Consider the following 15,743-nt stretch of genomic DNA (forward strand, 5'->3'; position numbering starts at 1 on the left):
CACTCCGCTCCTCTGCTGCTGTTGACCTAAGCACTGGGCCTCGTTTGCGCCCGTCCCCCCCGCCCCCGTCGACCCCCGGCCCTCGTCCCGCCACTGACCTGGAAGGCCCTTCCTCCTCACATCCACCAAACTAACTCTCTTCCCCCTCTGAAAGCCCTCCTGAGAGCTCACCTCCTCCAGGAGGCCTTCCCAGACTCAGCCCCTCCCTTTCCGGAAAAAGCCCGGGCTTGGGAGTCAGAGGTCATGGGTTCGAATTCTGGCTTTGCCACTTGTCAGCTGGGTGACTGTGGGCAAGTCACTTCACTTCTCTGGGCCTCAGTTCCCTCATCTAGATTGTGAGCCTCACGTGGGACCATCTGATGACCCTGTCTCTCCCCCAGCGTTTAGAACAGTGCTCTGCACCTAGAAAGCGCTTCACAAATACCAACATTATTATTATTCTCCGGGCCTCAGTGACCTCATCTGTAAAATGGGGATTAACTGTGAGCCCCACGTGGGACAATCTGATGACCCTGTATCTCCCCCTGCGCTTAGAACAGTGCTCCGCACCTAGTAAGTGCTTAACAAACACCAACATTATTATTATTATTATCTTCCGTGCCTCAGTGACCTCATCTGGAAAACGGGGGTGAAGACCGGGAGCCCCCTGTGGGACCACCTGATGACCCTGGATCTCCCCCAGCGCTTCGAACAGTGCTCCGCACCTAATAAGCGCTTCACAAACACCAACATTATTATTATTTTCCGGGCCTCAGTGACCTCATCTGGAAAACGGGGGTGAAGACCGGGAGCCCCCCCGTGGGCCCAGCTGCTGACCTCGGATCTCCCCCAGCGCTTCGAACAGTGCTGCGCACCTAGTAAGCGCTTCACAAACACCAACATTATTATTATTATTATTATTTTCCGGGCCCCAGTGACCTCATCTGGAAAACGGGGGTGAAGACCGGGAGCCCCCCGTGGGACCACCTGACCTTGCATCTCCCCCAGCGCTTCGAACAGTGCTGCGCACCTAATAAGCGCTTCGCAAACACCAACGTTATTCTTCTTCTTCTCCGGGCCTGGGTGACCTCAGAGCCCCCCGGGGGACCAGCCGCTGCCCCTGCGTCTCCCCCAGCGCTCAGCACAGCGCTCCGCAGCCGGGCAGGGCTCCATCGACGGGAGGGAAGGGCGGGCCGCGGGGCCGGGGGAGGGAGTTTCCGGGGCGGTGTGCGATTCCGGCGGAAGGCGGAGGGGAGGAGGGTCCGCCGGAGTCCGGTCCTCGGGTCCTCGTCCCGGTGGGTCGCACGTGTCCCGCCTCGATGCTGCCGGCGCTGCTGCGGTCCTTGCCCCGGGCCCTGGGCCCGTCCGGCCCGGCCCGGCCGCTCCTTCCCGCCGCTCGGGCCCTGCCCCGCACGCTCTGCTCCTTCGGCCCCTCGGGCCGGCCGACGCGGCCCGGCCTCCTGCGGCCCCTCCGGCCGCCCTGCTCCTGCTCCTGCTCCTGCGGCGCCCTGCACACCGAAGGTAACCATCAAAAGAATAATATTGGTATTTGGTAAGCGCTTACTAGGTGCCGAGCACTGTTCGAAGCGCTGGGGGAGAGGCAGGGCCAGCAGTTGGTCCCACGGGGGGCTCTGAGGTCACTGAGGCCCGGAGAAGAATGATAATGTTGGTATTTAGAATAATATTGGCATTTGTTAAGCGCTTACTAGGTGCCGAGCACTGTTCGAAGCGCTGGGGGAGATCCGAGGTCAGCAGCTGGGCCCACGGGGGGCTCTGAGGTCACTGAGGCCCGGAGAAGAATGATAATGTTGGTATTTATAATAATATTGGCATTTGTTAAGCGCTTACTAGGTGCCGAGCACTGTTCGAAGCGCTGGGGGAGAGGCAGGGCCAGCAGTTGGTCCCACGTGGAGCTCTGAGGTCACTGAGGCCCGGAGAAGAATGATAATGTTAGTTTTTAGAATAATGTGGGTATTTGTTAAGCGCTTACTAGGTGCCGAGCACTGTTCGAAGCGCTGGGGGAGAGGCAGGGCCAGCAGTTGGTCCCACGGGGGCTCTGAGGTCATTGAGGCCCGGAGAAGAATGATAATGTTGGTATTTAGAATAATATTGGCATTTGTTAAGCGCTTACTAGGTGCCGAGCACTGTTCGAAGCGCTGGGGGAGATCCGAGGTCAGCAGCTGGGCCCACGGGGGGCTCTGAGGTCACTGAGGCCCGGAGAAGAATGATAATGTTGGTATTTATAATAATATTGGCATTTGTTAAGCGCTTACTAGGTGCCGAGCACTGTTCGAAGCGCTGCGGGAGAGGCAGGGCCAGCAGTTGGTCCCACGTGGAGCTCTGAGGTCACTGAGGCCCGGAGAAGAATGATAATGTTAGTTTTTAGAATAATGTGGGTATTTGTTAAGCGCTTACTAGGTGCCGAGCACTGTTCGAAGCGCTGGGGGAGAGGCAGGGCCAGCAGTTGGTCCCACGGGGGGCTCTGAGGTCATTGAGGCCCGGAGAAGAATGATAATGTTGGTATTTAGAATAATATTGGCATTTGTTAAGCGCTTACTAGGTGCCGAGCACTGTTCGAAGCGCTGGGGGAGATCCGAGGTCAGCAGCTGGGCCCACGGGGGGCTCTGAGGTCACTGAGGCCCGGAGAAGAAGAAGAAGAATGTTGGTTTTTAGAATAATGTTGGTATTTGTTAAGCGCTTACTAGGTGCCGAGCACTGTTCGAAGCGCTGCGGGAGAGGCAGGGCCAGCAGTTGGTCCCACGTGGAGCTCTGAGGTCACTGAGGCCCGGAGAAGAATGATAATGTTGGTATTTATAATAATATTGGCATTTGTTAAGCGCTTACTAGGTGCCGAGCACTGTTCGAAGCGCTGGGGGAGATCCGAGGTCAGCGGCTGGGCCCACGGGGGGCTCTGAGGTCACTGAGGCCCGGAGAAGAAGAAGAAGAAGAATGTTGGTTTTTAGAATAATGTTGGTATTTGTTAAGCGCTTACTAGGTGCCGAGCACTGTTCGAAGCGCTGCGGGAGAGGCAGGGCCAGCAGTTGGTCCCACGTGGAGCTCTGAGGTCACTGAGGCCCGGAGAAGAATGATAATGTTAGTTTTTAGAATAATGTGGGTATTTGTTAAGCGCTTACTAGGTGCCGAGCACTGTTCGAAGCGCTGGGGGAGAGGCAGGGCCAGCAGCTGGTCCCACGTGGAGCTCTGAGGTCACTGAGGCCCGGAGAAGAATGATAATGTTAGTTTTTAGAATAATGTGGGTATTTGTTAAGCGCTTACTAGGTGCCGAGCACTGTTCGAAGCGCTGGGGGAGATCCGAGGTCAGCGGCTGGGCCCACGGGGGGCTCTGAGGTCACTGAGGCCCGGAGAAGAAGAAGAAGAAGAATGTTGGTTTTAGAATAATGTTGGTATTTGTTAAGCGCTTACTAGGTGCCGAGCACTGTTCGAAGCGCTGCGGGAGAGGCAGGGCCAGCAGTTGGTCCCACGTGGAGCTCTGAGGTCACTGAGGCCCGGAGAAGAATGATAATGTTAGTTTTTAGAATAATGTGGGTATTTGTTAAGCGCTTACTAGGTGCCGAGCACTGTTCGAAGCGCTGGGGGAGAGGCAGGGCCAGCAGTTGGTCCCACGTGGAGCTCTGAGGTCACTGAGGCCCGGAGAAGAATGATAATGTTAGTTTTTAGAATAATGTGGGTATTTGTTAAGCGCTTACTAGGTGCCGAGCACTGTTCGAAGCGCTGGGGGAGATCCGAGGTCAGCGGCTGGGCCCACGGGGGGCTCTGAGGTCACTGAGGCCCGGAGAAGAAGAAGAAGAAGAATGTTGGTTTTTAGAATAATGTTGGTATTTGTTAAGCGCTTACTAGGTGCCGAGCACTGTTCGAAGCGCTGCGGGAGAGGCAGGGCCAGCAGTTGGTCCCACGTGGAGCTCTGAGGTCACTGAGGCCCGGAGAAGAATGATAATGTTAGTTTTTAGAATAATGTGGGTATTTGTTAAGCGCTTACTAGGTGCCGAGCACTGTTCGAAGCGCTGGGGGAGAGGCAGGGCCAGCAGCTGGTCCCACGTGGGGCTCTGAGGTCACTGAGGCCCGGAGAAGAATGATAATGTTAGTTTTTATAATAATGTTGGTATTAAGCGCTTACTAGGTGCCGAGCACTGTTCGAAGCGCCGGGGGAGACGCAGGGGAATCAGGTGGTCCCACGTGGGGCTCACAGTCTTCATCCCCCTTTTACAGAGGAGGGAACTGAGGCCCCGAGAAGTGAAGTGACTTCCTCAAGGTCACACAGCTGACAAAGGGCAGAGCCGGGGTTTGAACCCATGACCTCTGACTCCAAAGCCCGGGCTCTTTTCCACTGAGCCACGCTGCTTCTCTAATGTGCTCTAATCTAATCTTCTCTAAAGAATGATAATGTTGGTGTCGTCTGTTAAGCGCTTACTAGGTGCCGAGCACTGTTCGAAGCGCTGGGGGAGACATAGATTAGACTGTAAGCCCGTCAAAGGCAGGGACCGTCTCTATCTGTTGCCGACTTGTTCATTCCAAGCGCTTAGTCCAGTGCTCCGCACGTAGTAAGCGCTCAAGAAATCCTAGTGAATGAATGAACATAGGGGAATCAGGTAACTGCCCCCGGGGCACCGCAATCTGCCCCTCTTCCCTATCGACGGCCCCGCGGGGCGTCTACTAGGTAGGGGGGCGTCCGGGCCGCTCCCACGCGGGGCTCGGGCCCCATTTAATAATGTTGGTATTTGTTAAGCGCTTACTAGGGGCCGAGCACCGTTCTAAGCGCTGGGGGAGACCCAGGGGAATCGGGAGGGCCCACGTGGGGCTCCCAGGCTTCATCCCCATTTGACAGATGAGGCGACTGAAGCCCAGAGAAGTGACTCGCCCACAGTCACCCGGCTGACAAGGGGCAGAGCCGGAATTCGAACTCAGGACCTCTGACTCCCAAGCCCAGGCTCTTCCCACTGAGCCGCGCTGCTTCTCTGCTTCACCGTTGGCGGGTGAGCACGTGCTACTCTGCGCTGGGCACTGTGGCTATCCGTTAAGCGCTTACTGATTCATTCATGAGGGTATTTGTGAAGCGTCTACTAGGTGCAGAGCACTAGGTGCAGAGCACTGTGGCTATCCGTTAAGCGCCGGGGGAGATAGATACAGGGTCCTGGGGCTCCCAGCTTTGAATCCCCATTTGACAGGTGAGGGAACCGAGGCCCGGTGAAGTGGCTTGCCCAAGGTCACGCAGCGGACAAGTGGCGGAGGCGGGATACTCCGTGCACAGCACCGTCCTAAGCGCCGGGAGCGGAGGAGGCAAGGTGATCGGGTCGCCCATTTCATAATAATAATGTTAATAATAATGTTGGTATCTGTTAAGCGCTTACTAGGTGCAGAGCACTGTTCTAAACGCTGGGGTAGATACAGGTTGTCATCAGGTTGTCCCGAGTGAGGCTCACAGTCTTAATCCCCATTTTACAGATGAGGTAACTGAGGCACAGAGAAGTTGTGACCCGCCCACAGTCACACAGCTGACAAGTGGCAGAGCCGGGAGTCGAACTCATGACCTCTGACTCCCAAGCCCAGGCTCTTTTCCACTGAGCCGCGCCGCTTCCCCATTTGCCGGAGGAGGGAACTGAGGCCCAGAGCGGTGACCCGCCCGAGGTCGCACCGTTGTGCGGCGGATTCGAACCCGTGACCTCCGACTCCCAAGCCCGAGGTCTTTCCGCCGAGCCTGGCCCCGGGGGACACACGAGCAGACGGGGTGGGCCACCGCCTCGGCCCCACACGGGGCTCGCAGACCTAATCCCCGTTTTCCAGATGAGGTAAGAGACACCGAAGCGAAGGGGCTTGCCCAAGGTCACCCGGGGGACCAGGATGAGCGGGGCCTTCCGCCTCGGCCAAGCCCCTCCGGCCTCCTCCCCGCGGGGCCGCGACCGCCTCTCTGTTTGGAGAGGCGGCGTGGCTCGGTGGGAAGAGCCCGGGTTTAGGAGGCCGAGGTCATGGGTTCGGATCCCGGCCCCGCCACCTGTTAGCTGTGTGACCGTGGGCATGTCACAAGGGCATGTAGAGAAGCAGCGCGGCTCAGTGGAAAGAGCACGGGCTTTGGAGTCAGAGGTCATGAGTTTGAATCCCAACTCTGCCACTTGTCGGCCGTGTGACTGCGGGCCAGTCACTTCACTTCTCTGGGCCTCAGTTACCTCATCTGTAAAATGGGGATGAAGACTGGGCGCCCCACGTGGGACAACCCGATTCCCCTATGTCACTTCACTTCTCTGTGCCTCAGTTCCCTCATCTGTAAAATGGGGATTAAAAGTGTGTGACCCCCACGTGGGACAACCTGATGACCCTGTTTCTCCCCCAGCGCTTAGAACAGTGCTCGGCACCTAGTAAGCGCTTAACAAATACCAACATTATTATTATTATTATTAGCTGTGTGACTTTGGGCCGGGCACTTCACTGGGCCTCGGTGACCTCGTCTGGAAAATGGGGATGAAGACTGGGAGCCCCACGGGGGACGAGCTGATGACCCTGGATCTACCCCAGCGCTTAGAACAGTGCTCGGCTATTTATCTTGATTCTATTTATTGCCATTGTTCTTGTCTGTCCGTCTCCCCCCATTAGACCGTGCGCCCGTCAAAGGGCAGGGACCGTCTCTATCTGTTACCGATTTGTCCATTCCAAGCGCTTAGTCCAGTGCTCTGCACCTAGGAAGCGCTCAATAAATACTATTGAATGAATGAATAGTAAGCGCTTAACAAATACCAACATTATTATTATTATTATCATTAGACCGTGAGCCCGACGGTGGGCAGGGATGGGCTCTAAATGGTGCCCGGTTGTCCATTCCAAGCGCGGCAAGAGCCCAGGCTTGGGAGTCAGAGGTCCTGGGTTCGAATTCCGGCTCCGCCGCTTGCCGGCTGTGTGACTTTGGGCAAGTTACCTCGCTTCTCTGGGCCTCAGTGACCTCATCTGGAAAATGGGGATGAAAACTCTGAGCCCCACGTGGGACGACCCGATCACCCTGTACCTACCCCAGCGCTTAGAACAGTGCCTGGCACACAGTAAGCGCTTCACAAATGCCCCCGTTGGGAAGCAGCGTGGCTCAGTGGATGGGCTTGGGAGCCAGAGGTCATGGGTTCAAATCCCAGCTCTGCCACTTGTCAGCTGGGTGACTGGTGGGCAAAGCCCCCCCTTTTCCTCTGCTCCCCATCACCCCCTCGCTCCCTCTCCTCTACCCTCTCTGCCCCACAGCGCTTCTGTATATATGTACATATTTACCATTCTATTTATTTTATTAATGTGTATTAATATCTATTATAATTCTATTTGTTTATATTGATGCCTGTTGACTTGTTTCACTTAATAATAATGTTGGTATTTGTTAAGCGCTTACTAGGTGCAGAGCACTGTTCTAAGCGCTGGGGTAGACACAGGGGAATCGGGTTGTCCCACGTGGGGCTCACAGTCTTCATCCCCATTTTACAGATGCGGGAACTGAGGCCCAGAGAAGTGAAGTGACTGGCCCACAGTCACACGGCTGACAAGTGGCAGAGCTGGGATTCGAACTCATGAGCCCTGACTCCAAAGCCCGTGCTCTTTCCACTGTGCCGCGCTGCTTCTCACTTCCCTTCTCTGTGCCTCAGTTCCCTCATCTGTAAAATGGGGATGAAGACCGTGAGCCTCACGTGGCACAACCCGATGACCCTGTATCTGCCCCAGCGCTTAGAACAGTGCTCGGCCCCTAGTAAGCGCTTAACAAATACCGACGTTAGTAGTAGTAGTAGTACACTGCTCTGCACATAGTAAGCGCTCAATAAATACTACTGAATGAACGCCCCACCCCACTCCCATGCCCTGGGAGAAAGTATTTTGATGGTGCCGGGAGCCGACTTGATGAATTTGAAAATACCCCAGCGCTTAGATCCGTGCTTTTCACCTAGTAAGCGCTTAACAAATCCCATAATTATCCAGGCTAAGGTGGGAACAGGATTCCTGGCCCGTGGGGCGTGGATTCCTCTGTCTCCCTCTCCGGTTCTTACCCCCGATTGGCATTATCGATCACTTAGCGTGTGCAGAGCGTCGTACTGAGCGCCTGGGCTAGTACGGTACGAGAGTGGGTAGATTCACTCCCTGCCCGTGACGAGGCTTCCACTGCGGCGGGGGAGACCGAGCCATGTCCCCGGGTCCTCGGGTCAACCGGGTCCCCTCCCGGACACCCGCCCTCACGAGGAGGGGGAGCGATCCTATTTATCGAGCGCCTCCTGTGTCGTACTAAGCGCCCGGCCGGTGCGAGGCGGAAGCGACCGGCTCCCTCTCCACCCACCGGAGGTTGCCAGTGGCGCGGGTCCCTGGGTGAGTCCCCGCGTCCCGTGCCCGGTGTTGCAGGGGACAAGGCCTTTGCGCAGTTCCTGACGGATGAGATCAAAGAGGAGAAGAAGATCCAGAAGCACAAGTCCCTCCCCAAGGTGTCGGGGGACTGGGAGCTGGACGTGCACGGGACCCAGGCCAAGCTGGTGCGGAAGGTGGCCGGCGAGAGGTGAGGGCCTGCCGGGAGAGGCGGGCGGGGGGCGTTCGAAGCCTAGGTAGCGGAAACACAACCCCCCCCCCCCCCCCCCCAATTCGGGACTTGGTGGCTGGGCCGATTCCCTTTTAATAATGTTGGTATTTGTTAAGCGCTGACTAGGTGCAGAGCGCTGCTCTAAGCACTGGGGGAGATACAGGTTGTCCCGCGTGAGGCTCCCAGCTAATCCCCATTTTCCAGATGAGGTAACTGGGGCACAGAGAAGCGAAGTGACCTGCCCACGGGCACCCGGCTGGCAAGCGGAGTCGAACCCATGACCTCTGACTCCCAAGCCCGGGCTCTTTCCACTGAGCCACGCTGCCTCCCTTAGGGGGCTGGGGTCAGTGGGGCTCCTCCAGGTGTGTCCCCTGGCAGTTTGGGGGTGGGGGGGGAGGGTGGAGGCGGGAAAAGAATGACCCGCGGTGTCCTGGGAGAGGGGGGCCGTGGTTTCCCGTCTTACAGGAGGAGAAACCGAAGCCCAGAGGGGCCGGGCAGGTAGCCTGCGATCGCCCGGCCCTCGGGGGTGGAGCCAGGGCCGGGCCAGGCCACCTTCTGACCTGGGCCCCGGCCCCCCTCCTCCTCCACGCTCTCCGCACTGGGCGCCGGAGCCCCTGCTGGGACCCGTGGCCGGTGGGGTCGGGGAGACAGAGGAGGCCCGACTTTCGCCTTCCCGATCCTGAGCGGGAGGAGGGGACGTCTGGTCCGGTCCCGCCTGTGGGCCGGACTGACCCTCTGGTGACCCGGACGGGTCCGCCGTCCCGGCGGAAGCATCGCCGCGTCAGGGCCGTAAGCCGCCAGTGCCGGTGGCCGAGGCCCAGCGGGAGCTGCCCCGTGGGCGGGGGGCGTCTCCCAAGTGCTCAGGACAGGGTTTACAGTCGGCGGCCGTTACTGAGGATCGTTACTGACCAGCCCCCTTGTCCGTTGTAGGATCACAGTCACGTTCAACATCAACAACAGCATCCCCCCGTCCCTGGATGAGGAGGAGCCCCGGGACGGGCAGAACGCCGGGGAGCCCGAGGTGCGGAGGGGCGGGGGGCTTGTCTGGGTTCCCCACGGTGGGGAGAGGGGCCGCGGGGCGCCGGGCTGCGTCCTTGGCCCGGCTCCGACCGCCGCCCCCCGCTCCCTTCCAGCCCGAGCTCACGTCGACGCCCAACTTCGTGGTGGAGGTCGTGAAGGATGACGCCAAGAGGGCCCTGGTGCTGGACTGCCACTATCCCGAGGACGAGGTGTGTGCCGGGCCGGGGGCGGGCGGCGTCCTCGGGGCCGGAGGCCGCCGGGCCCCCGGAGCGGGGACCCTGAGCCCCCTCCGTCCGTGCTCCCGCCAGGTGGCCCGTGGCGGGGAGGGCGAGGAGGAGGAGAGCGACATGTTCACCATCAGGGAGGTGAGCTTCCAGGAGAGCGACGCCGCCGAGTGGAAGGACACCAGCTACACCCTCAATACCGACTCCCTGGACTGGGTAGGTGGGACGGGGGCCTCCGCGCCCGCCCGTCGGTCGACGGGGGTCGGCGGCGGGCGGGCGTCCGGGTGGAGTCGGGCCGGCCCCCGCCCCCGACGTCCCCCTCCGTCTCCGTCGCGCAGGCCCTGTACGACCACCTCATGGACTTCCTGGCGGACCGGGGGGTGGACAACGCGTTCGCGGACGACCTGGTGGAGCTGAGCACGGCCCTGGAGCACCAGGAGTACATCGGCTTCCTGGAGGACCTCAAGGGCTTCGTGAAGTGCCAGTAGGGCCGGGCCTCCCCCGGCTCCGGCTCACCCCCACCCGGTAGGCCCGCCTACCTTACTCCGGGGCCCGGGCGGGGGAAGCGGCGGGCGCTATTAAAAGCGGTGCGCAGTGCTCTCTCGGCTGGCCGTGGTGGACTCCTTGGCCCGGACCCTCCCTCCCCTGCCTTTCCTTCTGCCCTCCCCATCCGTGCTGGGATCCGGGATAGAGCCGTGGCTTCGCCCCGTCCCCCGCCCTCCCCAACAGAAACCGGCCCTGGCCTACATCTGTGACAGAGCTTTAATCCGACACCGTAGAGTTTCCAGAGGGCAACGTTCGTGCGTGACTACGTATGATACAAGCCCCCTCCCGTCGAGGTCTCCCGGACCCCCGCCCTCCCCCCGTTCCCTGGCCACGGGAGGTCAGAGCACCACCGTCCACGACTCACAGGCCTGGGGGAGGAAAGCGGGAGGAGATGGTCAGTGGGGGGAGAGGGAGCGTGGGCCCAGGGGACCCAGCAGGCTGCTGAATAAGGTAGGGGGCTCTTGCTTTACTGAATCCCCCCCCTCCCCTTGCCGGGATGCTGGACTGGCACAGCGAAAGCAGCACGCTTTAAGTGGAAAGAGCCCGGGCCTGCCAGAGAACCTGGGTTCCAATCCCGGCGCGGCCACTCATCGGTCGGGTGACCGAGGGCAAGTCGCCTGACTTTACTCCCGTCCCCTGCCAAGCGGGGATCCGACCCCTGTTCTCCCTCTTCGTTCAGTTTGTAAACATATGGGTGCAGCAGCCCGGCTCAGTGGAAAGAGCCCGGGCTCGGGAGTCAGAGGTCGCGGGTTCTGATCCCCGGCTCTGCCACTCGGCAGCTGGGTGACTGTGGGCGAGTCGCTTCACTTCTCTGGGCCTCGGTGACCTCATCTGTAAAACGGGGACGAACCGTGAGCCTGCCGTGGGACCACCTGACGACCCCGTATCTCCCCCAGCGCTTAGAACGGTGCTCGGCCCATAGCAGGCGCTTAACGCGTACCGCCGTTATTACCGTTGCTTCTCTGGGCCTCAACGACCTCATCCGTAAAATGGGGATTAAGGCTACGAGCCCCTCGTGGGACAACCTGATGACCTTGTATCCCCCCCAGGGTTCAGAACGGTGCTCGGCCCACGGTAGGCGCTTAACGAATACCCTCATCGTCGTCATACGTGGGAGGGGGACCCGAGAGAAGTCGTACCTAGCCCGGCGCTTAGAACAGTGCTCGGCCTACAGCGCTTCCCAAGTACCAGAGTAGCTTCGAGCTATTACCTGGCAGCTCATAAAGAGGCTGGGCGCCTCCTCGGTGCCGCAGCTGACGGAGAAGTGGGGCTGGTGGGAGCAGAAGCTGTTGTGCTCCGCCAGGCTGGCCTCCAGGCACGCCCGCAGCTTCTGCTCGGTCAGCTCCGCGCCCTGGGGGCCGGGGAGAGGGTCGGGTCGGGTCACTGCGACTGTGAACGACTTTAACCCGGAGGACCCGCCCGTCAGCCTCCGACGGGGACGGATGCCGAGGGGGGTCGAGGGAGCGGGTCCCGTGCACGGCGCTGTGCTGCTTCGGGGGAGCGCGGTAGGGTCGTCTGGGGAGTCTAGAGGGGGAGACTCTTCGGGGCCCTGCCTAAGTATCGTCGGAGTACAGACCCGAGTGCCCGGGCGATGGCGGGGAGGGGGCGGGGGACGGACGGAGGAGAGGTGGCCGGGCCCGGCCCCGGGACTCACCGGGGACAGAAGGTGCAGCCCGCACTGGCACACGACCTCGCCGCCGGAGATGGACAGATTGTACCTGGGGCCGTAAACCGCGGGCGCCGGTCAGACTGAGGGGTCGGTACGCCCGACGGCTTCCCCGGGTCGGGTGGGGGGGGGGAGGGGAGAGGGTCCGGGGGGAGGGGGGGGTCTCACCTGGAGCAGACGGGGCAGATGAGGTGGTCCCGCTGCAGCCCCTGGAGCAGGGCGTGGAGACACCGCTCGTCGAACCGCACGCTCTGCTCGTACTCCGCCACGAGGCTCAGCTCTGGCCCGCGACATGGGGGTTAGAGCCCGGGCCCCCCCCCCCGCGCCCCCGGGGCTCCCTGTTTTACCCCTCCGTGGGCCGTGACGGTCCCCCGCCCCCTCCCCCGCCGCCTCTGGCCACTCCGGGGGCGTCACCTTGGTTCATCAGCTCCTGCTGGATCTCTTCCAAAACGGCCAGCTCCTCAGGGTCCCTCACCTGGACGGGGGCGAGGGCCAGGGCTCCGCTGGGGGCCGGCGGCCACCAGGACGGGCCCGGGGCCCTTCACGGGTCCCCCCTGGCGCGCGGGGGAGACGGCCACACCGCGCCCCCCCCACCTCCACGGGAGCCCGGGACCCCAAGCGGGGACGGGGAAGAGTCGAGTCGCAGGTCCACTCCTGGGGCATCGGACATTCCCCGACCCGGCCGGCAGGGTCCGGGGCGTCCGTCGGCCGCGGAGCGGTCCCGAGGCGGGGGGAGCTTGGCCGACTTCGGGGAAGGGGTCCGGGGGGGTGGGGGGGCCGGGCACTGACCTGTCCGAACATCTCGTTGGCGGCCTGGGGGTCCGGGCCGCCGTGGGCCGCCCGCAGGTCCCTCCACTCCACCTCCATCACCTCCTGCACCAGCAGCGGGTCCGGGGCGGCCCGGCCTCCTCCTCCTCCTCCGTCGCCCCCGGCCCGGCGGTACCGGTCCAGGTGCCGGGACCGGCTGTTCCGCAGCCTCTCGGCGCATCGCTTGGGGAAGGGGAGGGAATGAGAACCACGGTATTCGCTCAGCGCTTATACGACGCGCCAAGCACCCGTCTACGCCAGGGAAGGGCGAAGCGGCGTCGCTCAGTGGCCAGAGCCCGGGCTTGGGAGTCGGGGGACTCGGGTTCTCATCCCGGCTCCGCCACTTGTCTGCCGTGCGACCTTGGGCAAGTCACGGCGTGGCTCAGTGGAAAGAGCCCGGGCTTGGGAGTCGGGGGTCATGGGTTCGACTCCCGGCTCTAGCCGCCTGTCAGCCGTGTGACTGTGGGCCAGTCACTTGGCTGCTCTGTGCCTCAGTGACCTCGTCTGGAGAATGGGGATTAACCGCGAGCCTCACGTGGGACAACCCGATCACCCGGTATCTCCCCCGGCGCTTAGAACAGTGCTCTGCACATAGTGAGCGCTTAACAATTACCAACATTATTACTTCACTGTGCCTCAGTGACCTCATCTGTACAGTGGGAATTAAGACTGTGAGCCCCACGTGGGACAACCTGATTATCTTGTATCTGCCCCAGCACTTAGAACAGTGCTTGGCACATAGTAAGCGCTTAACGAACAGCACCGTTATTATAGAGGGAAGCAGCGTGGCGAGAGCCCGGGCTTGGGAGCCAGAGGCCGTGGGTTCGGATCCCGGTTCAGCCGCTTGTCAGCTGGGTGACTGCGGGCAAGTCACTTCACTTCTCTGGGCCTCCGTTCCCTCATCTGTAAAACGGGGGTGAAGAGCGTGAGCCCCACGTGGGCCAACCTGATCACCTCGTATCCTCCCCGGCGCTTAGAACGGTGCCGGGCACCTAGTAAGCGCTTAACCCACGTCAGCATCATCGTTATTATTATCCGGCGCTCGTCTGCAGGGTGACCCTGGGCAGGCCACTTCACTTTCTGGGGACGAAGACCGTGAGCCCCATCAGCTTGGATCGACCCCAGCGCTCGGAACCGACTTCGGGCAAGTCACTTCATCTCTCTGGGCCTCACTCGTTCAATAGTATTTATTGAGCGCTTACTATGTGCAGAGCACTGGACTGAGCGCTTGGAACAGACTTTGACCAAGTCGCTTCATCTCTCTGGGCCTCAGTCCCTCATCTGTCAAATGGGGATGAAGACTGGTAATCATAACGGCGTTTGCTAAGCGCAGCGTGGCTCGGCGGAAAGAGCCCGGGCTTGGGAGTCAGAGGTCATGGGGTCGAATCCCGGCTCCGCCACTTGTCAGGTGTGTGACTGGACGAGTCGCTTCACTGGGCCTCGGTGACCTCATCTGGAAAATGGGGATTAAAACTACGAGCCCCACGAGGGACAACCTGATGACCCTGTATCTCCCCCAGCGCTTAGAACGGTGCTCTGCACCTAGTAAGCGCTTAACAAATACCAACATTATTATTATTACCCCAGCGCTTAGAACAGTGCTCTGCACCTAGTAAGAGCTTAGCAAATACCAACATTATTATTACCCCAGCGCTTAGAACAGTGCTCGGCACATAGTAAGCGCTTAACAAATAATAACGTTGGTATCTGTTAAGCGCTTACTATGTGCCGACCACTGTTCTAAGCGCTAGGGTAGACATGGGATTTAGGTTGACCCACGTGGGGCTCACAGTTAATCCCCATTTTACAGATGAGGGACCTGAGGCACCGAGAAGCTCAGTGACTTGCCCAAAGTCCCCCAGCTGACAAGTGGCTGAGCCGGGATTCGAACCCATGACCTCTGACTCCCCAGCCCGGGCTCTTTCCACTGCACCACGCTGCTTCTGTGTTGGTAACAAATACCAACGTTATTATTATTATTACGTGCAAACTTGGGACAACCGGATCACCGTGTATCCCCCCCCCCCCCCCCCAGCGCTTAGAACAGTGCTCGGCACCTAGTAAGCGCTTAACAAATATCCCAGCTCTGCCACTTGTCGGCTGGGTGACTGTGGGCAGGTCACTTCACTTCTCTGGGCCTCAGTTCCCTCATCTGTAAAATGGGGATGAAGACTGGGCGCCCCACGTGGGACCACCTGATTCCCCTAAGTCTCCCCCAGCGCTTAGAACAGTGCTCGGCACATAGTAAGCGCTTAACAAATACCAACATCATTATTATTATTATTATTAATAATAAATACCAACATTATTATTATCACCCCAACGCTGAGAACAGCGCTCTGCACATAGTAAGCGCTTAACAAATACCACCATTATTATTATTACGTGCAAACTTGGGACAACCGGATCACCTTGTATCCCCCCCTGCGCTTAGTACAGTGCTCGGCACGTAGTAAGCGCTTAACAAATACCAACTTTATCACTATTAACAGTGCTTGGCACGTAGTGAGCGCTTAACAAACAGAAGGAGGGGAGAACCCGGGACGGGGGGGGGGACGGTTTGGAGGCCACCCGGGGCCCTCACCTTCCGGTAGGTCTCCTTCCAGGGCGGCGCCCCCGCCGTCTTGTAGAGCGAGCGGTGGCCCCGGGCCTCCTCCATGGAGCCGGCCGAGGGGACCCCCCGCAGGACCCGCCCCGCCGCGCCGCTTCCGGAGCATCCCGGAAGGGCGCGCGCTGCCCGCTGGGACTTGTAGTCCACGCCGCCCCCCCCCTGGGAGTTGTAGTCCGTGTCTCCCGCGCTGCCCGCTGGGAGTTGTAGTCCGCGCCTCCCGCGCTGCCCGCTGGGACTGGTAGTCCGCGCCTCCCGCGCTGCCCGCTGGGACTGGTAGTCCGCGCCTCCCGCGCTGCCCGCTGGGAGTTGTAGTCCGCGCCTCCCGCGCTGCCCGCTGGGACTGGTAGGCCG

General features: G+C 60.3%; 2 protein-coding genes across 3 annotated transcripts; one reads left to right on the forward strand and one right to left on the reverse strand.

The window, feature by feature from the left end:
• Positions 1–1,211: 1,211 nt before the first annotated feature.
• LOC114817946 (complement C1q binding protein) lies at positions 1,212–10,366 on the forward strand. Its single transcript, XM_029082649.2, has 6 exons — positions 1,212–1,500; positions 8,347–8,497; positions 9,449–9,539; positions 9,652–9,747; positions 9,847–9,978; positions 10,101–10,366. The coding sequence occupies exons 1-6, from the start codon at positions 1,299–1,301 to the stop codon at positions 10,248–10,250; spliced, it is 822 nt and encodes a 273-aa protein (XP_028938482.1). The 5' UTR covers positions 1,212–1,298; the 3' UTR covers positions 10,251–10,366.
• A 140-nt stretch (positions 10,367–10,506) lies between these two features.
• RPAIN (RPA interacting protein) lies at positions 10,507–15,491 on the reverse strand. Of its 2 annotated transcripts, none has more exons than XM_029082650.1 (7): positions 15,366–15,491; positions 12,764–12,964; positions 12,389–12,449; positions 12,143–12,254; positions 11,963–12,026; positions 11,519–11,707; positions 10,507–10,676 (listed from the first exon to the last, which is right to left on the reverse strand). In XM_029082650.1, exons 1-7 carry the CDS (start codon positions 15,438–15,440, stop codon positions 10,647–10,649), a joined length of 732 nt encoding a protein of 243 aa, XP_028938483.1. In that variant the 5' UTR covers positions 15,441–15,491; the 3' UTR covers positions 10,507–10,646. The 2 variants fall into 2 exon arrangements, with proteins under 2 accessions (XP_028938483.1, XP_028938484.1); XM_029082651.1 differs by having other exon boundaries at positions 11,519–11,659; positions 15,366–15,490.
• Between the last annotated feature and the right edge of the window lie 252 nt (positions 15,492–15,743).

This window comes from Ornithorhynchus anatinus, chromosome 17 (genome assembly GCF_004115215.2).
Source record: "Ornithorhynchus anatinus isolate Pmale09 chromosome 17, mOrnAna1.pri.v4, whole genome shotgun sequence".
NCBI classification, from domain to species: Eukaryota; Metazoa; Chordata; class Mammalia; order Monotremata; family Ornithorhynchidae; genus Ornithorhynchus; species Ornithorhynchus anatinus.

What these genes read in the sequence shown, in the direction of transcription:
- LOC114817946 (XM_029082649.2), top strand. Translation starts at nt 1,299, where the DNA reads ATGCTGCCGGCGCTGCTGCGGTCCTTGCCCCGGGCCCTGGGCCCGTCC. An exon ending in CGGAAGGTGGCCGGCGAGAG is followed by an intron (nt 8,498 to 9,448) that starts GTGAGGGCCTGC and finishes TGTCCGTTGTAG; the next exon opens with GATCACAGTCACGTTCAACA. An exon ending in ATACCGACTCCCTGGACTGG is followed by an intron (nt 9,979 to 10,100) that starts GTAGGTGGGACG and finishes TCCGTCGCGCAG; the next exon opens with GCCCTGTACGACCACCTCAT.
- RPAIN (XM_029082650.1), bottom strand. Translation starts at nt 15,440, where the DNA reads ATGGAGGAGGCCCGGGGCCACCGCTCGCTCTACAAGACGGCGGGGGCG. An exon ending in ATCTGCCCCGTCTGCTCCAG is followed by an intron (nt 12,027 to 12,142) that starts GTGAGACCCCCC and finishes TTACGGCCCCAG; the next exon opens with GTACAATCTGTCCATCTCCG. An exon ending in GCCTCTTTATGAGCTGCCAG is followed by an intron (nt 10,677 to 11,518) that starts GTAATAGCTCGA and finishes TTCCTCCCCCAG; the next exon opens with GCCTGTGAGTCGTGGACGGT.